Raw genomic sequence first — 23,321 nt, forward strand, 5'->3', positions numbered from 1 at the left:
TATTTAATACATTTTAAATAAGGCTATTACGTTAAGAAATGTGGAAAAAGTCAAGGGGTCTGAATACTTTCCAAAAGCACTGTATAAGCTACCAGAAATCTATTGGCTAAACCACCAACGTTTCTGCATCACATTGCTTATACCATGACAACATATTTATTGATGATCATTTTTTATCTTGTAAGGCTAAGTGTTACGTAACTTTTTTCCCACACTTTAAAAAAAAACGATATATTGCATGTGTTTACTTGATGCATGTTATTTGGACAGTAAACATGAAACCATTATGTCATAATGGCATAGAGGGTAACAAGAAAACTAATGTAAACCAAACCTGAAACTATTCTCAGTGCCACTCAGGGATATAGTGAATGCGTAACATAGACCATATACTCTACGACCAAATATAGCAAACAGAAAGGGACAAGGTCTGTCAGAAAATATTGAACCTGTGTCTATTGTCTTTAGCGTCATGTTTCGGACATAGTCTATGTGACATACTACGGTCAACGGGCAAAGTGAACGTGGGAACAGCATGTGCTGCAGAGCTACAGTTTATGACTATAACAATCATTTCCCACCAACAAGAGTTCAGTAAACGCTCATGACATGACCTCAACAATACTGTCTCTTCAGACAGGGTCATACCACATCTCTCACTGTATTATTGGAGGGAAAGGAACATAAAGCCCTTAAACGTTTGGAGAGCAGGATACAAAACGATGAGGCAAAGCTTTTAACAACTATTTTACAGCTTTGGCATGCTCTGGACAGAGAATATGCTGTATTGGAGAGTTGATTAACTAAGGCTTTAGTCAAGCATTTCCACGAGTGTTCGAGATGGTCTGATTCACGAGAGCCTTATTATCATTCAGCTAAACCTGATGAAACCCTCTGCCACATACCAAAGACTGAGCTCCTTTACTCCAAATGATCCCACATGAACACCAGACACCAGCACCTAACACTGGGTAGCAGATTTGCATGTTTTCATAATTCACATCTAGCGCCTGGGAGGATCCACTTCGGAGATCATTACTCATTCATAAGCTCCACTATTGAAACACATCTCATTACTATTGCCTTTGTCTCCGTTGGGGGTGGGAAAGCTGTTCTCACCTCTTTTAGGGCAAACAGAAAAAGTAGATCTAATTAGTATTCATCTCAGACACAACATGCTGAAAGTTAACACTGGTTGAAGTTTTAATAGACCTGGAGGGGACCTATATAAATCTGTACATTTGTGACAACAGGCCCTGGTGAGGTCAATTAAATACATAAAAAGCTAACACAGTACTCTCACAGTATCAACATCAGTGCACATTACTTTTCACATTTTGGTAATATGTGCCATTATAGCTTTTGTAAGATTGCACACTATCACTATCGCACCAGTATTCATTCAGCCCCTTTAACCGATTTACTTGCTATTTCAGATGTTGATTCTATTACAATGCACTGTGAAAGGGGCCGCAGAAAGCCTGTTTAATCTTTATGAATGTGTGAGTCTCAGAGTACTGCTACTACACTCCAGAGAAGGACTAATAAATTAACTTGGAGGATTGTGTTGTTACATGTTCTGCCTGAATCTGACAGGTCCTTGTGGTCACAGCAAGAGCCCCGTGTTACCACAGGCTGACAGGCTGTACTGACCTTCGGTTCCCATGTCAGTTCCTTCAGGACCTCACTATACTGTATGCGTACTGTACAGTAAGTCCTGAAAGAACAAACATGTACTATATGTACTTTGTAAAATGTAAAACTCTATCCATTTGAGTGCCAAAGTGAGAGGCCCCAAAAAAGCCCAAACTATTTTGTCAAGAGGCACATTTGATTCTTCTTAAGGCTTTTGGACTGTTGGTTTAGAAAAATAGTTAATATATAAAGATAAATGAACTATAAAAATACATCTCACTAAAATGATGATCCCCTTGGATCTACTGCAGTGTCCTGAGGCCCACTACTTGGCTGTAGACCTGAGTAAGGGAACACCTGGTCTTGGTAACCTCTTAATGTCCTGGTTTTCTATTGGTCAGTAGCCAGCAGCTTTGCCCTGCTTCCTGCCGTCTGACACGGCTGTGATGCATCTGTCCTCCTTGGCCACAGCATTGACCACGTTGAAGAAGTATGGGTAGTCTGTCACTCTGTGTCCAATTACCTTTAGGGCCTCTATCACAGACTGAAAGCACAGACAGATAGTTAGTCAGGGTAAAACAAGCACCACCCGCAATCCTTATTTATTCCACGTCATGGTTTGATTGCGATGAAGCAACACTTACTCAGTGTACATTTTTATTTTTGCAATTTTTTTTTAGGGGTGGATCAGCTTAATATTGTGGAGAGAATGTTGCTTCCATCAATGTAATTGTCTGCATAATTTCCAATCCCCCATATATTTTGGGGTAAATATATATCCATTAAGATACATGCATGCATACATATACACATACACATACCTATATAGACATACTTTTTAAAATTTTATTTACCTTTATTATTCCCCGCAAACCCTACCACCCTTCCCCCAATTGGTGTAAACCAATAAACACTTAGGCTTCTACCTTCAGTTTATATATCTTATACACATTTTACAGACACAATCTATTTTACAATAGTTATATTTTGTTTGTTTTTAGTCCTTCCTCTATTTCTGATGTCCATCCAGTTTGATTTCTATTTGTAACTGTGCTATTTCACAAAAGTTCTGAACCTATATACATTTTACAGACCCCGTATGTTTTACATTGGTTATTAGTACCACCCTTCAGCTCCATTCAACCCCTCCCATCTATCTCTCAACATCATCCATTTTGGATTTCTATTTGCCATATGACCAAAAACGAGCTACATATGGACAATACCAAAATAAATGATCTAATGACTCTGCCTCCTCACATTAGAATCTGCAGAGCTGGGAAGATTGTATCCCCCATATATATAACATTCTATTGGTTGCAAGAATTTTGTATAGTAATTTAAATTGAAAAATTCGAAGTTTTGAATCCGGCGTTGTTTTGCGTATCAATTCATAAACCATGTGCCATGGAATGGGTACATCGAAAATCTCTTCCCAACTATTTTGCAATTTATATGGCACAGCTGTCAGTTTTATGGTCCTTAAATGAAATTGGTATATGTTTTTATTTATCACACTTTTCTTTAACCATTTATGTTCTTTAATACAGGGCCGACATACAAGTTCCTTACATTTCTCAAATGGTCACTGCTCTCAGGCAGTCAATTGCAGTAACCTTGGCTGTCATTTTCATTGGTTTACTGAGAGGATACGAACATGGGAATTACCTTATCAAAGGCAGGCTCAAAGTTCACGTTGTTGTTGCCGTCAACAAACACTACAGGAGCAGCAATGGCCTCTTTCAAACTCATCCCCAACCAAAGGTGGTTCATGATTGACTGAAAGGAGAGAGAAAGAAAGAAAGAGAGAGAGCAAGAGAGAGAGTGCGAGAGCGAGAGAGAGTTGATGAGGCCCTATGGATCCCTTTCTCAGTTTTTCAGATGGTAATGGGTTGAGAAGGAACAGTCAGACTTGTGAAATTGGTAGAAATTGAATCTAGACTCACCAGGGCCATGGCTGTGGTGATCATGCTGCCCCCTGATCCCCCAATTACAAGGGTATTTTTTCCAGAGCTGGAGCTCAGTATAGCTGGAGCCATTGAAGAGGGAGGTTGTTCACCTGTGAGAAATTAGATAGAATCATATACACAGATATCCCCTATAGACTTATATGATAAGATATCACCCCATGAATACCAGTTAGAGGTTAGACAGGTAGGCCTAAGTGATACATTCATTTAAAAACATTTAATCTACCTGCACTGACTCTCTCTGCTCTAAAACAGAAGTCCGCCAGCTCGTTGTTGAGGATGATGCCTGTTCTAGGAGAGTAAATCGCTGCACCAAAACTGCGAGGAGAGAAAGAAAGACTGTTTTGTTAGCCAAGTGAAGAGTACACAACTCCAAAAGCTGCAGTATTAGCTGGTTTGTTTGCCGTCAGGACTGCCATCATATTCATATTTAGAAGGAGATTGTGTTCTAATACAGTAGACAGTGTTCTATTTAGAGGGATGTAGCTACTGTTCTGCAATGTTTTCTATCTCAGCGAGGGTAGAGGTTCACATTTGGTTGATGGTGCTTGTGACAGAGACTGCAGATCCATCTTCAGCCAGGACTGACACGTGTGTGGTCCCAAAGCGGTCAGGGGAAGGTGTGATGTTGTAGTAGGAGTTGTTATAGGTACGGTTTTTACTGATCAATACCCTGATCCGATCAGCAAAATCTGAGTCCACCATATACGATGCATCCTACATGAAAAAAAATATTTCACATATAAGTGGGTGAAAAGTACAGAATACACTTAAAGAGAGGCAGTTCTTCTCAGATCCTTACTTTTTTAGGGTTGAAGACAGGATCGCGGACGCGTCTCCTCTGTCCACTAGCAAATTTAGCTGCCTCAATGTAGCAGTGATAGGTCAGGACCTTCTGGTCCCCCTCCATGGACCTGGGGGTGAAATTAAACCCTGGGAAAGGTCACAAACAGCCATTCAAATCTCTACTACCCGATGAAGGGACATTTTGGAGCTGTTCAATGCTTGTGAGCTACCACGATGATTTGAGTTGAAAGACTTGAGAAAGTATTTGATCATGCACCTTTAATGATGTTGAGAATAAAGGCAAGCATGGCTCCCCCTGCTGGAGGTGGAGGGATGTGCATCTGGTATTCTCCCAGAGGAACAGTCCAGGCATCTTCCACTCTGACTTGGAATGACTTCAGATCCTCCATGGTTAGGGTCCCACCTAGAATATAATGGGGAACAAAGTATGTCTATCCATGTGAGCAATCCAGACAAGAAAAAATAACAAGCTGGAGTTTTCATATACATTTTTGGGGGATATAGTTTGTTCCTTCTTTATCTCTCTCTCTCTCTCACTCACTCTCTCTCATTTACACATACAAACCTCACCCACCTGCTGCTTTTACATCTTGGATCAAGTCAAGTCCAATTTGGCCAGTGTAAAAGGCATCTGCTCCTTGTTCTGCAATGGTTTCCATGGTTTCCGCCAGCTTAGGGAACTTCAATATGTCCCCCATGCCCAGCACCGTTTTGTTCTTGTTGCAGAACACCTCACTGTAAGAGGGGAATGCATTCATTATACCATAGCAACCATAATCTGGGAAAAGACAAGAGAACAAACATAAACATGCACATGTAGCCAATGCCATAGCCTATTACGCGACTTCACTGGATTACAGAGATAGAACAGAGAAGTAGCTACCGCCAACAAACATTACATCTCTGTTTACCACCTAATTTCATAAATATCTCCCTTCCTAAGCAGTTTGTGGAATATCATTAGCATCTCAAATGATCCCTGAGTATATGTGAATCCCCCTGTCCATCTGCTGGGGTGCCAAGGGCACTTTCTCTATGCAGATCTTGTGCTACTGCTTAGACTTCTGTTATGTAAGAGGAGGAGAGAGGGGAGGAGAGCGGGGAGCTGAGGGGAGACAACCCCCTTTGATGTTAATCCCAGGGCTGGGCTTTAGGAAAGCCTCTGCAGTCTGTCTGTGTATAGTACCGCACAACCATATGGATGAGAACTTGGTCTGAGCCAACAGATAAAGACTAGAGCAGAGCAAGTTTATTATTAGCTTCATTGCTAGGGTAATAGGACAGGATATCTGGACTTCTCTGACTGAGATACATGCATGCACTTTGAAACAACTTTGTTGACTTCTCATTTGGGAAAATGCCTGTTTTAGGTAGCAGTACAGTTAGAATGAAAACAAATGGAACACATTTGAGTTCCTGTGTGTCAGTGTGAGATGTTGTACTACCAGAGTGATGTTGCTTTCACCAGGTTTTCTATGATTGGGAAGTTAAGGAGGCGTCCCAGGTAGGGCGGCAGAGGGAATCCCTCTCTGGCCAGTCTAATGGTGGGCTCAAACAGCTTGGCCCAGGGCAGCTTCCCATACTGTCTGTGAACCACCTCATACCCACGCAACTCTCCAGGAACGCCAATCCATTGACTACCTACCAGGGGCCACAGAGGCAGAAGAGGTGTAAAGCACGAGCAAAAAGAGATATGTGATGCTACACTCCAGGACAGAGAGCAAAATTATAGTTGTACAGACATGGGCTTGTGGTTTGTTCACATTTGATGTTAGAAAGACTAGAAGACATTACTACTTTAGTGGTCTTGGAGTAATTTGAATTTGAATCAGTTGTTGTTGTCATGCAATGTTTACATATTCATACTGTATACTGATCCTTCCATCAATCCATTCATTAATTCCTCCATCGATTGGCAAGTCTACCTACCTGTGATAAATGTGACAGATGTGGGACATTGCTTCAGCAGGTCAGCTTTGAATAACTGTGGGACAGTCTCTCTCGAACTGAAGGTTTTCACCTTACCTGAGAATAGATTGATAAAGAGATGTAGAGGTCACACAATTCCACCACAAACATTATTGTCTAAACCCTACACGGTACAGTAACACAGAAGCAAAGAACAGTAAAGAACAGACTCACCAAATGTATCCCTAACAGTAAATATAGAGCCTCCTCCCAGGCCCATGCTCTGAGGGTTGACCAGTGAAGTGCACAACAGAGCTGCAATGGCCCCATCTACTGCCGACCCTCCTTGTAGCAGTATGTCTCTGGAAACACAGCACATATTACAGCAGCTTTTCCCAAACTCGGTCCTCAGGACTCCAAGGGGTGCATGTTTGGGTTTTTGCCCTAACACTTGTAAGGCGAAAAATCCTGTATAAGCTCTTTAAGCTTGTTTAGCAGAGACAGTGTAATGAATAATTAATTTAATATTTCTTAATGGTTAACTTTGTTATGCACATGCGCTGTATGAGCCTTAAACCTGTACATTTCCACTGTCTTGAAAGAAGGAGCTGGCATTTTTTCACTTTGACTCTGTGTGGAGATATGAGGTGAACAGAGGCTGGCTTGAACAGAGAGGAGTAACAGAACTAACGTTGTCACTTGTTCGTGCGCTATGACCTCACACACCCGATACACACAGCCACAAGAAGAAAACAAGGTAGCTTATGATGCCCTGATCTGCTGGCGAGGTGTGGAACCAGCCATGACTAAGCATTTTTAGGTCTACTATATAACACATCATCATTTCCTGTATCATCAGGCTCTCGGGCTCTCGACGAATCACCTATGGGTGGTTCGTTGACCAGCTTCATTATTGCAATAATTAATCGATATTAAAGTATGATTGTTTGAAGAAATAACAAAGTCTCTCCTTATTGGTTAGAATTTCCACGACACACTACACAGTTGATTTAAATTATCAAAGCTTGATGATTAGTTGATTAGCTGTGTAGTGCTAGGGCAAAAACCAAAACGTGCACCGCTTGGGGTCCTGAGGACAGAGTTTGGGAAACCCTGCATTACAGTATAACTTCAATGCTCCACTATAAACAATAGGATAACACTGACTGTGTGTGCAAAGGCTACACACACACACACACACACACACACACACACACACACACACACACACACACACACACACACACACACACACACACATGTCACAGCTTCCTGTAGTTGAGTAATTTTACTGAAACTTAAGTTATGTTATTAAGTTCAAGGGAAAGTCAGAATGTCAAATCCCATGCCAAGAGGCAAGTTTGGGCCATGCACCATGTCTCAACCCCCAGAGCACAGCTAACAGAGGAAACCGACTATTTCTGAATACCACTCATCATATCTAACACGTTACTTTTATATGGGTCCTTGTTTTCACTTTGGTCGCTTGAGGATTTTTATTTTTATTTTTTATTTTACATATGGATATTTTAAATCAGAGGTTTGATCAGGGTTACATTAAAGATGGTCATAATCACTGAGGATGACAAACATTTGCCAACTGATGAATTTGCCTGGGGGTCATTGAATGAAAAATATATATATATATCTTTCAGATAGAAAGCAAAGAGGACCCAGTAAAATAATCGAATATGCCTATATAACCTCTCTCTATGGGAGTAGAATTCAAAACTTTTGAAGACTTTTCTCCTCAGTCTAAGAACACAGGGTCAAGTGAAGCATTCACTGCAATTCTATCTGTTTCTACTGTTGTCTCGCCATTTCCTGTTAATGGAACATCATTTTTGGCATGGGCTCGCTCACTGGTGAAACAGATCCTACATCTGCACTGAGCATACAAAACAATAAGAACACGAGCTCTTTCCATGATAAAGACTGACCAAGTGAATCCAGATGAAAGCCAGGACCCCTTATTGATGTCTGGCGGGACTTTTCTGGGTCATTAAAATAGGGTCATAAAAATATTATGACCCAGGTATTAAAAGCCTTGAGTCCTTTCTCATTTCCTCTCTTTGTTAAACAACAATAGAGGGGACAGTATGGAGATCTGAGGCCATGGTGTCGTCACACAGCTTGTTTGGCTTGTACATGTACATTCAGTGGGACTGTCCCACCAGACAGAAGTATGTCCAACTATAACGGTCCTTACATCCTCTCTCCTCCAGTCAGGTGGTGCATGTTGGGTAATCTGTACCCCTCGAGTGTCTTCATGTCTCATTGTTTGCGAAGGATAAAGATCGTTTCACACAACTGAAGAAGGAAATGGATTGCTGAAGGGCGACAACTTTTGCAGCCGATAGTAATAGTATCTAGCTGCAGCCCCGCAGCAACCTGTCACTAAAACTAGCCTGTCACTAAAAACTATAATATCGGCATTTACTGGCTGTGGTTAATCCCTATCACATACATGAGAACTCATTTACATAATTTATCCAGAGCGTTTTAAAGCATGGGATCTCAAACTTTTTCATCTTCCCTACCTCCCTTTTCTCTCCTCCTTCCCTAACTCTCTTTCCGTATCTCCTTTCTTTTCAAGCTCCTTTCCACCTTTCCTAGCGCACTTTCCTTGCTTCCTTTCCTTCTTCCTTTCCTTTCCTAATTTTCTTTCCTGTAATTATTTGCTCAGGGGATGCATCTCGCCAATAGGGGACATATTATGACCTTCAACACAGAAAAGCATGGTGTGTGCTCTACCACTACCTGTTCAGCTAACAAAGCTGAATATTTTCTGTTGCTTGGGGAGCTGACCTCAAGCTTGATTTGTTGCTACTTATTTAAGGTCATGGTAGCCCTCACATTTACAAAAAGGTCATGCCAAATTAGGGATAATATCGAAGGAACGTATAGCTCAAGCAACTGAATACACAAAACATGTCAGTGTGCGTAAAATACATGGAAAAAGTCACAGATAAAAAAACATAACAGATGTTTATTGTAGTCCATTTTCTGAATTTGCAGACATTGCCGTTGACTGGCGCACTTGATTTGTTTTTTTGTAATACAAGTAAAGCTATAGATCTGATCAGTCACAGTTGAATCAAGTCACTTGGGTTCAATGCAATACAATGAAATGTTCTTCAGCCCATAATCTCCATGACAGCCTATCAAATCTCTTAATCCGTTTACTGTTCACTAGTCTACATCTTATATCTCACTGCACCTTGGCTCGGTTGAAAATAAATAGTCTACAAAGATTCTAATCCCCGCAGTAAAAGAATGAGTATCCCTGCAATATTGACATTTCAATTTATGTTGTACAGTACAGGATACGCACATGGCTTGAACCTGTAGCCTAAAGAGACCAGTTGAGACATTTTACAGAACCATCAAACACCTGTTTAGACCAAACACCTTCTGATAACAGTGAAAACTTCAAATAAGATGTTTAAAATAAATCCTCACAAGCTGTACCTTCTTAGAAAAAGGTGCTATCTCGAACCTAAAAAGGTTTATCAGCTGTCCCCATAGGATAACCTTTTGAATAACTATTTTTGGTTCCAGGAAGAACCCTTTTCGGTTCCATGTAGTCTCTGTGGAAAGGGTTCTACATGGAACCCTAAAGAGTTCTACCTGGAACCAAAATGGGTTCTACTTGAAACCAAAAATGATTCTCCAATGGGGACAGCTGAAGAACCGTTTTGGAACTATTTTTTTTCTAAGAGCGTATCTAACTAAGCAAAGCAACCGTACTCTACTTTACCTGCCAATCTCTGAGCAAAGTTGAGAGTCCGCAGAAACTGCCGCGTTCTTGAAGGTGTCCTCCGAGCATCCTCGGTGGATAAATACATCGAAGGCTATGCAGAGACAAATGGATATTATAGCACCCAATAAGCCAATACAGAGACAGCAACCAAACTGCCAGGGCTTATATCTGGCCATACTTTCAGGAGTAAAACTTTTCCAATAACACTTTCTGCCCAGCGGAGAATGGTATTGTATAGTCCCGTCACAGGAGCGCGTGGTACAGTAGCCAATGAGCCCTCTTATTTATGCACCAAATCCCCCTCCCCCACACGTAAAAAAAAGAAATCAGTGCTCAAGAAGTTCAAGTAAATGTGGTATTCTCTTGAGACATGTCAGATATTTGATGACATTATAGGGAATGTGGCATATTATACATGTCATAGGCTTATCTTCATCCATGTTTTAAACCAGGGTGTTCAACCGGTGGTCCGCAGACGGAAGCACTGCAGGAGGTCCGCGAAAAATAAATAAATACATATATTATATATATGAATATCGCTAGCAACAACAGAATAAACAACATTTGAATTATATACCTACGGTAGAAAAGAGGAGAATATATATATTTTTAATGACGTCAACTTCAATGCACCTTGGCATAGATTCTACAATTGTCTGGAACTCTGTTGGAGGGATGCGACATCATTCTTCCATGAGAAATTCAATCATTTTGTGTTTTGTTGATGATGGTGGAAAACGCTATCTCTGGCGCCGCTCCAGAATCTCCCACAAGGGTTCAATTGGGTTTAGAACTGCTGACTGAGTCGGCCTTGGCATATGATCTTAACATGCTCATCAAACCATTCAGTGCCCACTCGTGCCATGTGGATGGGTTCGTTGTCATACTATGGGGGCACAGCCATGGAAGCCAAAGTATTGGCCTGCCCAGCATTTTTATACATGACCCTAAGCATGATGGGATGTTAATTGCTTAATTAACTCAGGAATCACACCTGTCGAAGCACCTGCATTCAGTATACTTCGTAGCCCTCATTTATGCAAGTGTTTCCATTATTTTGTCAGTTACCTGTACTGTATTTCTCTGTTGAACTACTCTTAAATGGGATCTTGACACCAGGGGGAGATGGTGTGTAGCTTTTTAATTGGAACATGCACAAGATGGTGATCTGCACCTTACAATTTAAGGCTGACATTTTTACAGAGTGATTGGAGGATTTCGTTCAACAAAAATCTTTCAATTTAAGTAAATATTGTAATTAAGCCCTTATAATAGTATAATTACAAAGTAAATTGCCCATGTGTTAACCTAGTATCATTAAAACGAGGGTATCTGCAAGCCCCATGCATTATTTACCATTCAAAAGAACACCCAGAGACGGGGTAGGAGTATGTGTTTTAGCAGAGATAAAGGTCTCTGTGATTCTATAAATAGCACTAGTTATTATTCTGCATTCCAAATCTCCACCAACCCCCCTTTCTTACCCACCTCTCCTTTAGATGTCAGTTTTCAATCACCCTTCACTTCTTCCGTTAATCCTAAATAATATACCACTTTCTCCTCTCTTCAACACTTAAAAATGTTGTTTGCTCTTTTGTTTTTCTGGGAATTTGGGATCTTTTTTAATGAGATGCCAACAAGCATTACTTTAGAGTGTACTTGGAAGCAGATAAACAGCCAAACGGATGAGTGAAAATCAGCTTTTCGTCCATTGAGGCGGAAATACAGTTCCGAAAGAATATTTATCCAATTGAGTCCCTCCTGGAAAGAAAGAGAGAGCGAGAGAGAGGGGGAAAGATTAGAACCTGGGGCAGTGGAGAAACAGAGTACACAAAACAGTGTGAAAGAAATAACAAGCTATTGGAGGACTGAACTAAAAAGGATTTTAAGTAGAAGTAAAAAGTAAAAGTTCATTCAATTATAAATCATGATATAGTACAATAGAAACTAAAACCCTCTAAACTAATCAGTAGATTATATTGCAGTAATCATTATTTGTGAGCACATGCAGGCACTTAGTAATAATGTCACTTTCAGTGACAGTGTCTTTTCAACCTGTAGAGATTTGCTTCTACCTGAGAAGCAAAGTATCAGATAAGAGCGTTCATTCACATTCTGTCCTCATTGTATATGCCATAAGCTTGTGTGTGGTTAATTAATAAAGCAACTGATAAATGTTTCAGGGGTGCAAACTGTGCCAGGGGACTGGGTTAATGGGGGTGCAAACTGTACCAGGGGACTGGGTTAATGGGGGTGCAAACTGTACCAGGGGACTGGGTTAATGGGGGTGCAAACTGTACCAGGGGACTGGGTTAATGGGGCTGCAAACTGTACCAGGGGACTGGGTTAATGGGGGTGCAAACTGTACCAGGGGACTGGGTTAATGGGGGTGCAAACTGCACCAGGGGACTGGGTTAATGGGGGTGCAAACTGTACCAGGGGACTGGGTTAATGGGGGTGCAAACTGTACCAGGGGACTGGGTTAATGGGGGTGCAAACTGTACCAGGGGACTGGGTTAATGGGGCTGCAAACTGTACCAGGGGACTGGGTTAATGGGGGTGCAAACTGTACCAGGGGACTGGGTTAATGGGGGTGCAAACTGTACCAGGGGACTGGGTTAATGGGGCTGCAAACTGTACCAGGGGACTGGGTTAATGGGGGTGCAAACTGCACCAGGGGACTGGGTTAATGGGGGTGCAAACTGTACCAGGGGACTGGGTTAATGGGGGTGCAAAATGTGGTCAGAGATAAGAGACAGACAGCAAGGAGAGGGCTACATGGACAACAACGAACACCATCCACACATACTGCACCATCCACCACACATAACTATATATTTTTTAAGAATTTATTATTTAACCTTTATTTAACTAGGCAAGTCAGTTAAGAACAAATTCGTATTTACAATGACAGCCTACACTGGCCAAACCCTAACTCAGACGATGCTGGGCGAATTGTGCGCCGCCCTATGGGACTCCCAATCACGGCCGGTTGTGATACAGCCTGGAATCATACCAAAGCCAAATCTACACTGGAGTTGCTTACCAAGAAGAGAGTGAATGTTCCTGAGTGGTAAAGTTACAGTTTTCACTTAAACCTGCTTGAAAATCTATGGTAAGACTTGAAAATTGCTGTCTAGCCATTATCCTCAACACCTTTACAGAGCTTGGGAAAATATTGCACAATATAGGTGTGCAAAGCTCTTATGAAACTTACCCAAGAAGACACATCTGTAATCACTGCCAAAGGTGTTTCTAACATATTGACTCATGGGGATGAATACTTATCTAATCAAGGTACAGTGGGGCAAAAAAGTATTTAGTCAGCCACCAATTGTGCAAGTTCTCCCACTTAAAAAGATGAGAGAGGGCTGTAATTTTCATCATAGGTACACTTCAACTATGACAGACAAAATGAGAAAAAAAAATCCAGAAAATCACATTGTAGGATTTTTAATGAATTTATTTACAAATTATGGTGGGAAATAAGTATTTGGTCACCTACAAACAAGCAAGATTTCTGGCTCTCACAGACCTGTAACTTCTTCTTTAAGAGGCTCCTCTGTCCTCCACTCGTTACCTGTATTAATGGCACCTGTTTGAACTTGTTATCAGTATAAAAGACACCTGTCCACAACCTCAAACAGTCACACTCCAAACTCCACTATGGCCAAGACCAAAGAGCTGTCAAAGGACACCAGAAACAAAATTGTAGACCTGCACCAGGCTGGGAAGACTGAATCTGCAATAGGTAAGCAGCTTGGTTTGAAGAAATCAACTGTGGGAGCAATTATTAGTAAATGGAAGACATACAAGACCACTGATAATCTCCCTCGATCTGGGGCCCCACGCAAGATCTCACCCCACCCCGTGGGGTCAAAATGATCACAAGAACGGTGAGCAAAAATACCAGAACCACACGGGGGGACCTAGTGAATGACCTGCAGAGAGCTGGGACCAAAGTAACAAAGCCTACCATCAGTAACACACTACGCCGCCAGGGACTCAAATCCTGCAGTGACAGACGTGTCCCCCTGCTTAAGCCAGTACATGTCCAGGCCCGTCTGAAGTTTGCTAGAGAGCATTTGGATTATCCAGAAGAAGATTGGGAGAATGTCATATGGTCAGATGAAACCAAAATATAACTTTTTGGTAAAAACTCAACTCGTCGTGTTTGGAGGACAAAGAATGCTGAGTTGCATCCAAAGAACACCATACCTACTGTGAAGCATGGGGGTGGAAACATCATGCTTTGGGGCTGTTTTTCTGCAAAGGGACCAGGACGACTGATCCGTGTAAAGGAAAGAATGAATGGAGATTTTGAGTGAAAACCTCCTTCCATCAGCAAGGGCATTGAAGATGAAACGTGGCTGGGTCTTTCAGCATGACAATGATCCCAAACACACCGCCCGCGCAACGAAGGAGTGGCTTCGTAAGAAGCATTTCAAGGTCCTGGAGTGGCCTAGCCAGTCTCCAGATCTCAACCCCATAGAACATCTTTGGAGGGAGTTGAAAGTCCGTGTTGCCCAGCAACAGCCCCAAAACATCACTGCTCTAGAGGAGATCTGCATGGAGGAATGGGCCAAAATACCAGCAACAGTGTGTGAAAACCTTGTGAAGACTTACAAAAAACGTTTGACCTCTGTCATTGCCAACAAAGGGTATATAACAAAGTATTGAGAGAAACTTTTGTTATTGACCAAATACTTATTTTCCACCATAATTTGCAAATAAATTCATTAAAAATCCTACAATGTGATTTTCTGGATTTTCTTTTCTCATTTTGTCTGTCATAGTTGAAGTGTACCTATGATGAAAATTACAGGCCTCTCTCATCTTTTTAAGTGGGAGAACTTGCACAATTGGTGGCTGACTAAATACTTTTTTGCCCCACTGTATATCCGTGTTTTGTATTTCATTAATTTTTTACAAAATGTTAGAATTCTTCTTCCACTTTGACATTACAGAGCATTTTATGTAGATCGTTGGAAAAAAAGACAATTAAATCGATTTTAATCCCACTTTGCAACACAATAAAATATGAAGAACTCCAAGGGGGCTGTAGACTTTCTACAAAGAAAGAAGGACACATAGAAACAGGACAGTGCGGGTGAGAGGATGACAAAATTAGAAATAGCATGAACAAGAACAGGAAAAGAAGGCGAGGAAAACAGGGGATGGGAAAGAGACGAAAAGATAAGCGAGATATTCTGCTGCCTATCCCTGGAGCAGGGGAGACAGAGAAACAGATGTCAGAGAGACAGGGGGCAGAGGGAAGGAGGATGGAGGAGACAGAGAAACAGATGTCAGAGAGACAGGGGGCAGAGGGAAGGAGGATGGAGGAGACAGAGAAACAGATGTCAGAGAGACAGGGGGCAGAGGGAAGGAGGATGGAGGAGACAGAGAAACAGATGTCAGAGAGACAGGGGGCAGAGGGAAGGAGGATGGAGGAGACAGAGTCCACTTACAGTTTACATTGACATTTTAGTCATTTAGCAGACACTCTTATCCAGATCTTATTCCTCTTAAGATAGCTAGGTGAGACAACCACATACTACAGTCATATCAAGTACATTTCCACTCAACAAAGTAGTTATCAGCAAAGTCAGTGCCATATATATTTTTTTGTGGGGGGGTGGGGTCATTTAAGATACTGTTTGAAGAGGTAGGGTTTCAGATGTTTTCAGAAGATGGGCAGAGACTCTGCTGTCCTAGCTTCAGGGGGAAGCTGGTTCCACCATTAGGGTGCCAGGACAGAGAAGAGCTTTGACTGGGCTGAGCGGGAACTGACCCGTAGGGGTTGAACAGCCAAGAGACCAGAGGTGGCAAAACGGAATGCTCGGGTTTAGGGTTTGAACATAGCCTAGGTAGGGAGGGGCAGTTCCCCTTGCTGCTCCATAGGCAAGAACCATGGGCTTGTCGTAGATGCAAGCTTCGACTGGAAGCCAGTGGAGTGTGCGGAGGCGCGGGTGACATGGGAGAACTTGGGAAGAATGAACACCAGGCGGGCTGCAGTGTTCGTGATAAGTTACAAGCTAACATAGAGTTGCAGTAGTCTAGAAAGGAGATGACAAGAGCCTGGATTAGGACTGCACACTCAAACACAGTTAGGAGGGAGAGGTTGTATGTCTAATTGGGTCTCTATATAAAAATCCTTCACATATGTACTTCTGCCCTGAATCCCTGGACATCTGCTCTGATTCAAGACCATGGGCATGCAGATGGGTCTGCAAGACTGTCAGGTTTTACTGCAACTATCTGGCTAAACAGCATAGTTTTTCTTTCATTATGTAATGATGCAATCATAAACAGAAATAGGTTATAAGTTTCTTATCTGAAGAACTGCTATTGATAAAGAGCTTCAGATCTACTGTCCCTCACCTGTTGTATCTTCTGGTCTCTCATTAAATACTTACGGTCAAGAATGTATTGTGAATTCCATAATTTTTACACACTCATACTGAGTAAATGGTGCTGTTCAAAAGCACTTTACATTAAGGAGGCCTTTATAAAGGCTTTGCAAAAGTTGCAAAGACAGTTAGTTTATAGTGTATTGATTGAATTATAACAGCTACATATAACCCCATTCTTTTCAGCAAGCACAAACAATCACACAATTTCAACCACTGATTGCACTTCATCTTTTATGAAGGGTTTGTCTAAGTCATGTTACATTTTATTTGACCATAAAACAATGTATGCACTGTAAAAAAGGATATGAGGATTCAGTCAAAATGACTCGTTTAAACTAGCCAAGTCAACTAAATGAGTTGAGTTTTAAAAAAAATCAAAAGTTGAGTTGACTTCAACTCACTCAAAAAGTCAAAACATATTCAATCAAGTTGAGATAGCAAAGAAGTATGTGTTTACTCCACTTAGAAATTCATAACCATGAAGTCAAATCAGTCAAGTGAACTGAACAAAAATGTCAAGTTAAGATAACTACAACGCATCAAATAGTCTTAATTTATGACCTCAAGTTGAGTTAGCAAAAAACGATATGTTTACGCAACTTATAAATTGAAAACTAAGAAGTCAAATCAACTGAAGCAACATAACAAATGTCTAATTCAGATTTTATCCAGAGCAATGTCAACATTCAATGAAGGTAGTTAAACAACCATGTTAAAACGAACAAGTAAAACATTTCTGTAATGGTTACTTAGCATGTTGTAGTTAAAGTGGTGTTGGTTAGTTGACATTACTGAGTGCACTGCCAGTTTTGAAACTGGTGAAAATGCTCACACATGAGCAAGAGACAGATGGGAGCATAATGTTCCCTACTGAAATCACTATTATATTATTTAAAAGATTTCAGCCCAGTTCAGAAATGTGTAATTTAAAAAAAGTAGTTGTTTTAACTGTTTTGGAAGTTGACACAACTTAAAATGGTAAGGCAGCATTGTGACAAACTTTGGTAAGTTGAAACAACTAATAGTTTTGTTTTTCTGACTAGCAAATACTTGCCCTTTACACCAAGTAATTTGCCAAAACAACTTAAGTAACTTTGTTAGCACAACTAAAACAAACAGTTGAAGCACATTGATTTGACTACAAGTATCATGATCACTCAACAAGCTATTAAATCCAAATGTGTCAGTTCCACTTACTTTACTAGGTTGAAGTAACTTTAGATTAAGCTAACTCAACATGAAATCCTGATTGGACTTATAACAAACTTTTGTAAATTGAGTCAACAAATATGTTTTTACAGTGTGGAAATTGGGTTGAAAGGTGAAGGTACAATGTTACATAAGACTTTCAGCTTGAGAGCATCTGTTTACCCTAGAGAGAAAGTGGGAGCACACAGGGGGAGAGGCCAGAGAATGACTGAGGTCACTGAAAAAAGAGCAATCTGCCAACAGGAGTGGTAATAGCCTATTTAGACATTGTGGATGAAAATGAATATATAGATTTTTTTTGAGGCCATTGAGCCTCTAGGGTTTCACCAGCTCGATCATTTGAACATGTTTAGTGTAGGCTAGGCTATACAAGATGTATGGAAAGCTGGGATATAGTTAGATAGAACTGGGGAGGGGGAGTTTGGCTCGGAATTCCATGCAGGCTGTCAACTTTCTACTGTGGAAGGCTACAATGGCAATTCCCAAAGGTCCTCGGAAAGATACGAGACAAAAGATGTAGAGGAGAGAAGAGACAATTCCTTCCCTGCAGTATGACTCATTATGAAATTGAGAATATTGTGATGATATTAATGTATACAAACCAAAATATAAAAGCAATATGCAACAATTTCAAAGATTTTAAAGAGTTACAGTTCACATGAGGAAATCAGTCAATTGAAATAAATAAATTAGGCCTTAATCTATGGAGTTCATATGACTGGACAGGGGTGCAGCCATGGATGGGCCTGGGAGGGCATACGCCCACCCACTTGGAAGCCAGGCCACCCACTAGGGAGCCAGGCCCAGCCAATCAGAATGAGTTTTTCCCCCACGAAAGAGCTTTATTACAGACAGAAATACTGGTTACACGTGGTCTGCGGTTGTGACGCCAGTTGGAGACGCTGCCAAATTCTCTAAAACGACATTGAAGGCAGCTTAAGGTAGAGGAATGAACATGACATTCTCTAGCAATAGCTCTGGTGGACATTCCTGCAGTCAGCATGCCAACTGCACCTCCCTCAAAACGGTGTTGTGTGACAAAACTGGACATTTTAGAGTGGTCTTTTATTGTCCCCAGCACAAGGTGCACCTGTGTAATGATAATGCAGTTTAATCAGCTTCTTGATATGCCACACATGTCAGGTGGATGGAATATCTTGGCAAAGGAGAAATGCTCACTTACCTGGATGTACACAAATTTGTGCACAAAATTTGAGAGAAATAAGCTTTTTGTGCATATGGAAAATGTCTGGGATTTTTTATTTCAGCTCATAAAACATGGGACCAACACTTTATATGTTGTGTTCATATTTTTGTTCAGGGTATTTCCCTTTGACATGAATAGGCCTTATGTATTTGTCCAAGAGATGAGGTCCCACTTAGGTTGCCTATCATCAATAACTGACCAAAATACTTGTACAGTGATTGGTCAGTGTTCTACCACTGTCCACCCCCCGCCCCCCCAGGCAGTGACCAATTTTGATGATATACAACTCTTTTACTGTTCATTATAATCTGTGCTGACGTGGAACTAAACGAACTTTCCGCTAGGATAGTGCGCAGCATGCCGTATAGGAGGCAACTATAAATCCCCATCCAAAGGCACTCAAATTCACTGATGCATTATGCAACTGTATAGGGTAGTAGGGGGTAACTAGCCCCCTGGGGTAACTGCCCCCCGCCCCTGAAATTCACACAAAGACCACAAGATTTCACAAAATAATTTCCCCAAAACTTTCCCTGGCTGTCACTGTTCTTGCTGAACAAAAAATGTGCTTTGTGTCATCACAACTTTTTGAGATATTTCAACAAAATGATTTTGTGGTAAGTTGATTTTTTAAAAAAAGTTGTAGATAGAAATATTCCAATGAAGTTAGATCTCTATATATTTTTTAAAATATACAAGTAAAAAAGCCTTAAGATAAATAATTGACTTGTTAAAAGAGAGAAACATTTTGAGATTTTTTTTGTAAAGTAGTAATATGTTGGGTGAGTGTGTTGGGGACCAGTTACCCCCCTTAAGGTTATGAATGTGTTTCTACCTGTCATTTAGACAATGACTAGCCCAGTTAGTGCTTGTTTATGCTAACTTGCTAGTTAGCAACTTCATTAGAAGTAAAAAGCTAGCCAGCTAGCTAGTTAGCATAAGCTACTAGGAGTACTAGCTAGCAATCGTCTGAGGTAAAATACATTAAAAAAGATAATGTAACTTAATTTCTTTTGCAAACGATTCCACTAGTGACTGATAGCTTTACAGTTAATGCAACTTCATAGCCGTTTAGCTATTTTACACAGCATGTTATATCATATAGCTAGATAGCTATCTACGTTTTTAAGAGAGAGCTTTTCAATTGGTATCTCACCCCATTTTCAGTCACAGATGGAGACTGGATTAGGTGTGAGCAGTGCAGGAGGTGGGCTCATGAGCTCCAATTTTACTGGGGATAGCTTTAATTGTGACCTACAGGTCAAATCAAATGTTATTTGTCACATGTGCTGAATACAACAGGTGAAATGCTGACTTACAAGCCCTTAACCAACAATGCAGTTTTAAGAAAAATAAGTGTTAAGTAAACAATAGATACGCAAAATATAAAAAATAAAAGTAACAAATAATTAAAGAGCAGCAGTAAAATAACAATAGCGAGGCTATATACAGGGGGTACCAATACAGAGTCAATGTGCGGGGGCACCGGTTAGTCGAGGTAATTGAGGTAATAGTTAAAGTGACTGTGCACAGATAATAAACAGAGAGTAGCAGCAGCGTAAAAGGGGCGGGCAATGCAAATAGTCTGGGTAGCCATTTGATTAGCTGTTCAGGAGTCTTATGGCTTGGGGGTATTAGCTGTTAAGAAGCCTTTTGGACCTAGACTTGGTGCTCTGATACCGCTTGCCGTGCGGTACCAGAGAGAACAGTCTATGACTAGGGTGGCTGGAGTCTTTGACAATTTTTAGGGGCTTCTTCTGACACCGCCTGGTAGAGGTCCTGGATGGCAGGAAGCTTGGCCACAGTGATGTACTGGGCCATAAGCACTACCCTCTGTAGTGCCTTGCGGTCAGAGGGCGAGCAGTTGCCATACCATGCAGAGATGCAACCAGTCAGGATGCTCTCGATGGTGCAGCTGTAGAACTTTTTGAGGATCTGAGGACCCATGCCTTTGTCATGCCCTCTTCATGATTGTCTTGGTATGTTTGGACCATGATAGTTTGTTGGTGATGTGGATACCAAGGAAGGTCTCAACCTGCTCCACTACAGCCCCGTTGATGAGAATTGGGGCGTGCTCGTTCCTCCTTTTCCTGTAGTCCACAATCATCTCCTATGTCCTGATCAAATTGAGTGAGAGGTTGTTGTCCTGGCACCACACGGCCAGGTCTCCATCCTCCTCGCTATAGGCTGTCTCATCATTGTCGGTGATCAGGCCTGCCCCTGTTGTTTCATCGGTAAACTTAATGATGGTGTTGGAGTCGTGCTTGGCCATGCAGTCATGAGTAAACCGGGAGTACAGGAGGGACATGAGCACACACCCCTGAGCGGCACCCGTGTTTAGGATCAGCGTGGGGGATGTGTTGTTAATCGGAATGGCCGATTAATTAGGGCCGATTTCAAGTTTTCATAACAATCGGTAATCGGCATTTTTGGACACCGATTGTGGACGTTTTTTTTTTTTTTTACCTTTTATTTAACTAGGCAAGTCAGTTAAGAACACATTCTTATTTTCAATGACGGCCTAGGAACGGTGGGTTAACTGCCTTGTTCAGGGGCAGAACGACAGATTTTTACCTTGTCAGCTCGGGGATTCGTTCTTGCAACCTTCCGGTTACTAGTCCAACACTCTAACCACCTACCTTACATTGCACTCCACGAGGAGCCTGCGTGGCAGGCTGACTACCTGTTACGCGAGTGCAGCAAGAAGCCAAGGTAAGTTGCTAGCTAGCATTAAACTTATCTTATAAAAAAACAATCAATCTTAACATAATCACTAGTTAACTACACATGGTTGATGATATTACTAGTTTATCTAGCGTGTCCTGCGTTGCATATAATCGATGCGGTGCCTGTTAATTTCTCATCGAATCACAGCCTACTTCGCCAAACGGGTGATGATTTAACAAGCACATTCGTGAAAAAAGCACTGTCGTTGCACCAATGTGTACCTAACCATAAACATCAATGCCTTTCTTTAAAATCAATACACAAGTATATATTTTTAAACCTGCATATTTAGTTAATATTGCCTGCTAACATGAATTTCTTTTAACTAGGTAAATTGTGTCACTTCTCTTGCGTTCCGTGCAAGCAGCCAGGGTATATGCAGCTGTTTGGGCCGCCTGGCTCGTTGCGAACTGTGTGAAGACCATTTATTCCCAACAAAGACCGTAATTCATTTGCCAGAATTGTACATAATTATGACATAACATTGAAGGTTGTACAATGTAACCGCAATATTTAGACTTAGGGATGCCACCCGTTAGATAAAATACGGAACGGTTCCGTATTTCACTGAAAGAATAAACGTTTTGTTTTCAAAATGATAGTTTCCGGATTTGACCATATTAATGACCTAAGGCTCGTATTTCTGTGTGTTATTATGCTATAATTAAGTCTATGATTTGATATTTGATAGAGCAGTCTGATGGTAGGCAGCAGCAGGCTCGTAAGCATTCATTCAAACAGCACTTTCGTGCGTTTGCCAGCAGCTCTTCGCTGTGCTTCAAGCATTGAGCTGTTTATGACTTCAAGCCTATCAACTCCCGAGATTAGGCTGGTGTAACCGATGTGAAATGGCTAGCTAGTTAGTGGGGTGCGCGCTAATAGCGTTTCAATCGGTGACGTCACTCACTCTGAGACCTTGAAGTAGTTGTTCCCCTTGCTCTAGAAGGGCCCCGGCTTTTGTGGAGCGATGGGTAACGATGCTTCGAGGGTGGCTGTTGTCGATGTGTTCCTGGTTCGAGCCCAGGTAGGGGCGAGTAGAGGGACGGAAGCTATACTGTTACACTGGCAATACTAAAGTGCCTATAAGAACATCCAATAGTCAAAGGTATATGAAATACAAATGGTATAGAGAGAAATAGTCCTATAATTCCTATAATAACTACAACCTAAAACTTACCTGGGAATATTGAAGACTCATGTTAAAAGGAACCACCAGCTTTCATATGTTCTCATGTTCTGAGCAAGGAACTTAAACGTTAGCTTTTTTACATGGCACATATTGCACTTTTACTTTCTTCTCCAACACTTTGTTTTTGCATTATTTAAACCAAATTGAACATGTTTCATTATTTATTTGAGGCTAAATTGAGTTTATTGATATTAAGTTAAAAGAAGTGTTTATTCAGTATTGTTGCAATTGTCATTATTGCAAATAAATAAATATATAAAATTGTCCGATTAATCGGTATCGCCGTTGAAAAATCATAATCGGTCGACCTCTAGTTGTTACCTACCCTTACCACCTGTCTTTAAAATTAGAATTGTGCAATAGCATAGCATAATAGAGTTTCCATATCAATGTTACACTGAGTAAATTAGTTATTGTAATCAAATGTTATATTCCAGCGTTATTATTTATATTCCATTCCAATATTATATATTTTATATGAATTAAAAACAAC

At 41.1% G+C, this 23,321-nt stretch overlaps 1 protein-coding gene across 2 annotated transcripts; it reads right to left on the reverse strand.

The window, feature by feature from the left end:
• On the reverse strand, positions 1-10,300 carry LOC120026382 (glutathione hydrolase 5 proenzyme-like). 2 transcript variants are annotated; one of them, XM_038971230.1, is made up of 12 exons: positions 10,081-10,300; positions 6,555-6,682; positions 6,342-6,437; positions 5,858-6,053; positions 4,987-5,147; positions 4,669-4,815; positions 4,408-4,538; positions 4,138-4,322; positions 3,832-3,923; positions 3,582-3,694; positions 3,304-3,414; positions 1,180-2,179 (listed from the first exon to the last, which is right to left on the reverse strand). In XM_038971230.1, the coding sequence occupies exons 1-12, from the start codon at positions 10,257-10,259 to the stop codon at positions 2,033-2,035; spliced, it is 1,686 nt and encodes a 561-aa protein (XP_038827158.1). In that variant the 5' UTR covers positions 10,260-10,300; the 3' UTR covers positions 1,180-2,032. The 2 variants fall into 2 exon arrangements, with proteins under 2 accessions (XP_038827159.1, XP_038827158.1); XM_038971231.1 differs by lacking the exon at positions 6,555-6,682 and having other exon boundaries at positions 1-2,179; positions 10,081-10,275.
• Between the last annotated feature and the right edge of the window lie 13,021 nt (positions 10,301-23,321).

The sequence above is a fragment of the Salvelinus namaycush genome, chromosome 31 (genome assembly GCF_016432855.1).
Source record: "Salvelinus namaycush isolate Seneca chromosome 31, SaNama_1.0, whole genome shotgun sequence".
Lineage (NCBI taxonomy): Eukaryota > Metazoa > Chordata > Actinopteri > Salmoniformes > Salmonidae > Salvelinus > Salvelinus namaycush.

Bases quoted from the DNA above. Each gene is read 5' to 3' on its own strand.
- LOC120026382 (XM_038971230.1), bottom strand. From the start codon at position 10,259: ATGGCCAGATATAAGCCCTGGCAGTTTGGTTGCTGTCTCTGTATTGGC. The intron at 6,683-10,080 runs GTAAAGTAGAGT...CTGTGTTTCCAG, and splicing joins CTTTGCTCAGAGATTGGCAG to AGACATACTGCTACAAGGAG. The intron at 4,816-4,986 runs GTGGGTGAGGTT...ATTATATTCTAG, and splicing joins CCAAGATGTAAAAGCAGCAG to GTGGGACCCTAACCATGGAG.